Source organism: Triticum aestivum, chromosome 2B (genome assembly GCF_018294505.1).
Source record: "Triticum aestivum cultivar Chinese Spring chromosome 2B, IWGSC CS RefSeq v2.1, whole genome shotgun sequence".
Classification (NCBI taxonomy): Eukaryota; Viridiplantae; Streptophyta; class Magnoliopsida; order Poales; family Poaceae; genus Triticum; species Triticum aestivum.
This window is the reverse complement of record NC_057798.1, coordinates 757,562,299-757,570,092: the sequence shown is the minus strand read 5'-3', so window position 1 is coordinate 757,570,092 and position 7,794 is coordinate 757,562,299. Positions and strand designations below refer to the sequence as shown.

At 47.5% G+C, this 7,794-nt stretch overlaps 1 protein-coding gene across 1 annotated transcript; it reads left to right on the top strand.

Moving 5' to 3' along the window:
* The first annotated feature begins 5,797 nt into the window (after positions 1 to 5,797).
* LOC123047186 (BTB/POZ and MATH domain-containing protein 1) lies at positions 5,798 to 7,569 on the top strand. Its single transcript, XM_044470681.1, has one exon. It carries the CDS (start codon positions 6,139 to 6,141, stop codon positions 7,252 to 7,254), a length of 1,116 nt encoding a protein of 371 aa, XP_044326616.1. The 5' UTR covers positions 5,798 to 6,138; the 3' UTR covers positions 7,255 to 7,569.
* Positions 7,570 to 7,794: the final 225 nt, after the last annotated feature.

The following is a 7,794-nucleotide window of genomic DNA, read 5'->3' as shown; positions in this document are numbered from 1 at the left end:
TGATAATTGTCTTTATTCATGCTATAATTGTATTATCCGAAAATCGTAATACACGTGTGAATACATAGGACATTAGATGTCGTTGATAACGGGATCACATCATTAGGAGAATGATGTGATGGACAAGACCCAATCCTAAGCATAGCACAAGATCGTGTAGTTCGTTTTGCTAGAGCTTTTCCAATGTCAAGTATCTTTTCCTTAGACCATGAGATCGTGTAACTCCCAGATACCGTAGGAGTGCTTTGGGTGTACTCAACATCACAACGTAACTGGGTGACTATAAAGGTACACTACAGGTATCTCCGAAAGTGTCTGTTGGGTTGACACGGATTGAGACTGGGATTTGTCACTCCGTATGACGGAGAGGTATCTCTGGGCCCACTCGGTAATGCATCATCATAATGAGCTCAAAGTGACCAAGTGTTTGGTCACGGGATCATGCATTACGGTACGAGTAAAGTGACTTGCCGGTAACGAGACTGAACGAGGTATTGGGATACCGACGATCGAGTCTCGGGCAAGTAACGTACCGTTTGACAAAGGGAATTGTATACGGGGTTGATTGAATCCTCGACATCGTGGTTCATCCGATGAAATCATCGAGGAGCATGTGGGAGCCAACATGGGTATCCAGATCCCGCTGTTGGTTATTGACAGGAGAGCCGTCTCGGTCATGTCTGCGTGTCTCCCGAACCCGTAGGGTCTACACACTTAAGGTTCGGTGACGCTAGGATTATTAGGAAGACATGTATGTGATTACCGAATGTTGTTCGGAGTCTCGGATGAGATCCTGGACGTCACAAGGAGTTCCGGAATGGTCTGGAGGTGAAGATTTATATATGGGAAGTTGTCATACGGTCACCAGAAAGTTTCGGGGGCATATCGGTATTGTACCGGGGCCACCGGAGGGGTTCCGGGGGTCCACCGGGAGGGGCCACCTCTCTCGGTGGGCCTCATGGGCCGTAAGGGGAAGGGAACCAGCCCCTGGAGGGCTGGGCGCCCCCCCCCCCCCTTTGGGCCCTTGCGCCTAGGGTTGGGGGGACCCTAAAGGGGGCGCCCTCCTTTGCTTGGGGGGCAAGCCCCCTCCCTGGCCGCCGCCCCCCCTCTAGATCTTATCTAGAGGGGGCCGGCCCCCTTCCCCTATAAATAGAGGGGCGAGGGGAGGGCTGAACACCTGATCCAAGGCGCGGCCCCTCCCCTCCCCAACATCTCTCCTCCTCCGTTAAGTGCTTGGCGAAGCCCTGTCAGAGTATTGCCTCTCCACCATCACCACACCGTCGTGCTGCTGCTGGAGTCTTCTTCCTCAACCTCTCCTTCCCCCTTGCTGGATCAAGAAGGAGGAGACGTCATGCGCTCCGTACGTGTGTTGAACGCGGAGGTGCTGTCCGTTCGGCACTTGGTCATCGATGATTTCGATCACGGCGAGTACGACTCCATCATCCCCTTTCTCTTGAAAGCTTCCACTCGCGATCTACAAAGGTATGTAGATGCACTCTTATCACTCGTTTCTTAGATGAACTCATAGATGGATCTTGGTGAAACCGTAGGAAAAAATTTATTTTCTGCAACGTTCCCCAACATGTGCATGCATATTTACTATGTGTAAATTCACATGCCTTGTTTGCTTTATTTGATCCAATATATATATATATATATATGGTAAATCCTTCAAATTCTTAATAGCTAAGATGTGCATGAAATTCAAATTCATATCAATATGCACATATTTAAGTGGTTTTACCCTATGTGTTGTAGTTATGCTAACTACTTCGGACCCAATAAGTTTGGGGACCATATTGTACTTAAAATGTTTTAGGTACATTTGAGAAGCATTGGGTGCTTGGCTTATTCATGAAAGTGGTGGCACTATGAGGAAATTAGAGCCAAGCTTGGACATTTTATTGATCTACGACTTCATACCAATGCTATCTCGGTAACAAGTATTTACTCCATGCATATATATATAGAAATGGGGTCAACCTTGTGTAGGTTGCATCATGGCATGGATTTCTTGACTCATTCCTGTGATACTTGTTTCCTTTCTCAAAGCATCCCAACAATGATCTCTTGTTGCTAGTTGTGATGTCTTTGATGGTTGTGTGTTTAGAGTTCATTAATATACAATAATATTATATTAAGCCACGTGCTAAGTGATGGATTCGGAGAGTAAATTGCTCAAGACCACCATCTTTGTGGCTAGGGTACTTCAAAACCACCGCTTTTGCCAAAAATCACAAATAACCACCACTTCTACGGCAGGTGGGTAACAAAATGCATTAAACGAGCTGTCAGCCGCGACTAACAACAAAACTGACAAGTTTGACCCACACGTCGGGGTGACATGGCAGGCCTATGTGGATAAGTTGCTGACGTGGCAATGGGTCCTACATGTCATTCCTACCTTCTTCCTCTCTCTTCCTACCTCATCTCTCTTATCTGCGTAGTGCCGCGCCGCCGTCCGCCTCCCGTTTGCTGCTGCACCCTCATGTCGCGCCGCTGTTCCTCATGGTTCGTCACTCGAGCGCCATGGCCGACGAGCCAGAGCAGGTGCTCGCCTCGCCCGACCCTACTTTACTCGATCTTGTCACTGACCCTGTCGTCGCGGCAGCTCCTTGCAGATCCATGGCCGCCACTCGAGTGTCGGCCGACGAGCCAGAGGAGGTGCTCACCTCACCTAGCCGTCCTCTGCTGAATCTGGTTGCCAACCCGGCTGGAGCGCCATGGCCCACGAGCCAGTGGAGGTGCTCGCCTCACCTGAGCCCTCCTCTACTGGATCCAATCGTCGCAGCTCCTAGCATGGACGGCGACAACACCACGAGGAACCTCACCGGCAGGTGCGTGCACACCTCCAGCCGCCAGCACTTGTTGCCAGCCTCTTGGACACGGGCGGCGTGAGCCGCCATCACCTCCTACAACCTCGCCCGTGCCATAGCCTGCTCCGGCAAGCCCTGCCAAGGTTGCCATGGCGCCAAGCGCTGCCCATTACCTGTTTGTAGAAATGCGCACGAAACAAATGGATTGAGAAGTACAAAAATGAAGAAAAAGAACACGAGTCATTGACATGTGGGACCTTGTCCAACTCATCATGCTGTGCACGCAAGCACGCCATGTCGGCCCGACAGGTGGGCCCAACTTGTCATTTTCGCTGTTAGAAGGAGCTAATGCAAGAATCAGTGTGATTTGTTACTCACTTGCCGCAGAAGTGGTGGTTATTTGTGATTTTTGACAAAAGCGGTGGTTTTGGAGTACCCTAGCCACAAATGTGGTGGTCTTGAGCAATTTACTCAGATTTAGATGATGTTTTAGAAATATCATCTCACATAAGCGTTGATGTAATGATGATGGACCAAACTGAAACACCACGAGAAGAGGTGCATATAACTAATCCTTCTTTATATGTATGTTATACAAAAGGTGCATGATATGATTATTGTTGCAGAACATGGGAGAAATAGAGATCTATTCTGGCAATGTTCAAAAATAATCCATCAACAAAGGTTCCGAGGCAACCTCGTTGGAAGGGGTTGAAAGTTTTCAAAACTTTTTACAACATAATGATGTGCAAGTAGTGATATCTCGTAACAAACCAAAAAAAAGTCATCGCACAAGGTAATTTTTCAATGTTATTATCGGTCTTTACTTCGTCCTGGTAAACTTTTTCCGTTGAACTAATTTGGCTCATTTTATATACCAATTTGGCTCATTTTTGTATCATGATGGTAAACTTTGTTTGTATCCCTAGATATATTACTGTCATCGAATCAATCATGACTGCCCCCAAGAAAACGATGATGATATGTTCTTGCACGATGGTGTAAAACCAGTCGCATAACCTTTGTACTTAATAATGGCAAGTGAGAGTGGGGGTCAATTATTATCCAATGGTGCCCGTGTTATATTGTCTCCACAGGTAAAATTTAATATGCATCATCTTTGCGAATAATCCCGAGTGGACATGCGGCCACGCGCGGTCGGTATCCACACCGCACTCTGCCGCGTGATTCGTGCAACTTGAATACCCGCGGGCCGTATAATGATTTCCGCCTCCCTGTATATCATCTGGTATAGCTGTGATTTGCATCTGACAGATGCAGTATATGGCCCACATGGCAGGCCAGGCATTGAATGGAGGCGTGCCCATCAGACTGACAAGAGCAGCTCATTTATTTGTAGCAGGTCACCAACACTCCAACAGCAACCTGCACCACGGGCTTAAAGGGAACATGCAGACCATCCCTTATCCATCGCGCAGCTTCACTCATCCTGCTGCTCTAATTCATATGCATGGCTAGCTAGAACTCATCCATGGTGATATGGAGCCCCTTTTGGAAGAAAAAAAATCCCCCGGCCCAGCTCATAGCTCCTCCCCTCTCATTCCTCCTCTTCCCCTTTAGCCATTTTCTTTTGTTCTTGTGATTGAGCAACTGTGTGGCGTTGTGCATAGTACACGACAGGGAAGATAGACTAGTTTGTTCTACATGAGGATCCAGCTCTTCTTGTGATAGACTAGTTTGTTCTACATGAGGATCCCGTTCTTCTTGTTCAGCTAATCATCCAATTAGTATTTCCATTAAGGTCTGCCCTACTTGTGCTAGGTAGTAATCAAGACTTAGCTGCTGACTATGTCATCAGTTAGATATTTTTTATAACTGGCTATGAACGACACACAACATTTTCTTCCAATCCTGGATTATGTTGTCCGGTGTGCTAACTAGCATCTGGAGTGCTAAATACAAAAAATAAAACAAATAAATCACATCGATTAAAATAGACTATTTGACTTAGGACCAGCTACTCTACGACATGAATCGATTAGCATGATGCGAAGAGGCAACAGTAGAGGTGGGAGTAGGAGTAGCTGCCCATAACAGAACATGGAGCTTGATTCATTCATACTAGGCGGTTGAAACCTATTGGTGAGTAACTCCACCTATTAAATGGTGAAGTGCATGTTGTTGGTGAATTAATTTTTCTGCCAGTGCATTGAAAATGCATGCAATCTCCTTAATGGTTGATACAGTACGTGGGTCAATATTATTAAGTGATAAACATTTCAAATGGACATTATAGTTAGTTTAGCATAAAAACCTGTATGAATTGGATTGCTACATTTTTTTCAACATTGATGCACATGACAGTAATATACAATACTTAGATATCACTGATTCTTTTAGGAGATGATTAACTAGAGTGCAACATGGAGCAGCTCATGAACTTAGAGTTTCAGCCATGAGATGAGCTAGCAGAGTCCCTCCGGAAAAGAATGAATGGAAGTGGTAGTCGACATCAAGAGGAGCTTCTTCTTCAGTGGTAACATATCTCACTGGATCCATCTTGTCAGCACCAAGGACAACACCCAACTCTTCTCCTCACTATCACAGTGCTCCTGCTCGCGGTTCCATTTGCGTGAGAGGGAAAGAGGTGGAGACGAGAGACACATATCCTATCACATCTCACCTGATGTTCGGCAACATTTATTGCCAATTATGTGTGTTGGCCCACTCTATGCATTTACATGTGTATTTGCAACTTTATGATTGTGTATCACCTCGTATTCAATTAATCACTATATTAAGTATGCATCTCAAAGCTTCAGTGGAATGCCTGGATATCATCCTCACGTGTAACCATGTCCCAAAAATCCGCGTCGTCATCTTTGTATAATTTTAGCAAAATATTTTAAATGTCCGTGGTAACGCACGGGCATTTTACTAGTATAAATAGTAACCCAGTAAAGTCAGGGCTGCTAGTATACATGGGCTGTTGGTCTCCCACGTAAGCCCAATAACAGGTTCCTTGACGTGGACCATCGCCTACCTCACGCCGCCGCTTCTTTTGCTGCTGCCTGCTCTGCTCTGCTCTCACTCACGCCCCCCTGCTCTGCTACAGTGCCAGTGCCAGTGCCGTATATTACTCCGCCGCAGACCAAGAACCAACCGCACCGCCGGACGACGGCGAGCCCCATCCGCCTCTTCCACACCTCTCATCCCCCTCCCAGGCAAGCTCCTCACCGCCCCCCTTGGCCTCCGCCGGCTAGCCATCGATCCGCTCCTTCCGGACTCCCCCCCTGATCTCAGATCCGCTTCCTAGCCCACGATCCCCGACTGCCTAGCGACCTAGCCAAGCTGGTCCAGAATGGCGGCATATCAGTGCGAGCTTTCTTCAGCCATCGTGGCCGAATCCGAGGACAGGTCGTTCGTGTTCAAGGTGCGTGGATACTCAAGGGCCAAGCAGCTGCTCAAGTGCGGCGAGTGCGTCACCTCGCCCCCGTTCACCGTCCAAGGCCACGACTGGGTGCTCAGGTATTACCCCAACGGCCGCTTGGCAACAGGTGCTGCTGCAGGTTACATGTCCCTGGTTCTTGACACCGCCGACGGCAAGGATGTGACCGTCAAAGCCAGGAACATCAGCGTGCTTGACAAGAATGGCCTGCCAGGCCGCTACTACGGCACCATGTTTGAAAACATCATGTTTGAGACGCCTGTCTCCTTCACCAGCAGAAATTCGTATCTGTGCCTCATGGTCAGGAAGGCAGGCTTGGAGCACTCAGGGGACATAATAGAGGACTCTTTCAGCATCAGATGTGATCTCACTCTCAAGGATATCGGCGAGCAGTTTGTCGTGGTCCCTCCGAGCGACATGCATCTGCATTTCGGCAGCCTTCTGGAGAGCATGGATGGAGCCGACGTCGCCTTTCTTGTCGGCGGGGAGAAGTTCTCGGCTCATAGGCTCGTGCTTGCTGCCAGGTCATCCGTGTTCAGGGCAGAGCTCCTCGGCGCCATGAAGGAGAAAACCGACAGCCTCATTGAAATCAGTGACATGGAACCTCATGTGTTCAGGTCCCTGCTCCATTTCATATACACCGACTCGCTGCCTGATCTTGAGATTGAGATGGCCAGCGAGCAAGGTGAAGCACATGGAGGAGATGTGGTGATGGCTAGCCATCTACTCGTGGCAGCAGACAGGTACGACATCGAGAGGCTGAAACTGATATGCGAGCACAAGTTATGCAGCCACATTGATACCAACATGGTGGCGACAAGTCTGGCCTTGGCCGAGCAGCATAGGTGCCATGGGCTTAAGGTAGCTTGTCTACAGTTCCTTGCTTCTCCTTCCAATTTGGAGGCCATGATGGCGAGTGATGGCTATCAGCATCTCAAGAGGAGTTGCCCATCTGCCCTTAAGGACCTAATTGCTAGTCTCCTGCCGGTCACAATGAAAGCGCCCAAGGATATTATCATGGAAATTTAATTTACTAGCTAGCGTGGCTCCGCATCTAAATTAGGTAAGTATATAATGTGCATGTTTCATCTTACTAGTTCTCTAGGTATGGTCGGATGTGTGCATCTATCTATCTATCTATCTATCTATCTAAGACTGTAATGCAAGTACAATGGGACTGATAGCGATAGGGTATCGCCAATATATTCTATTTGCTGAGATGAGATGCATGAGGGTTGAATCGAGCTTTCCTCTTGATGCAGTTTATTATGTTGGTATGGTATGTAAAGACTTGAAGTGCTCTATCTATATATGTGAACCTCTGTTGTACTACTTGATGCCTTGTTTCAGCTTGCAATCCTCTAGTTCATCTTACCTGGTTAAAAGTTAAATTGCTGAACCAGCTAGTTTTTTTGCCGCTGCTTTTGGTTGAGCTTCTCATTGTAGATGGCAACATATAATCCTGTTTGTTCTGGCTGGCTTTGATAGCTTTAGAGTGTCTATATGTGCAGTTGCTTTTTGGTGAGCTCCTCATTGTACAAGGCAACAGGTTCATCATATAATAAATCC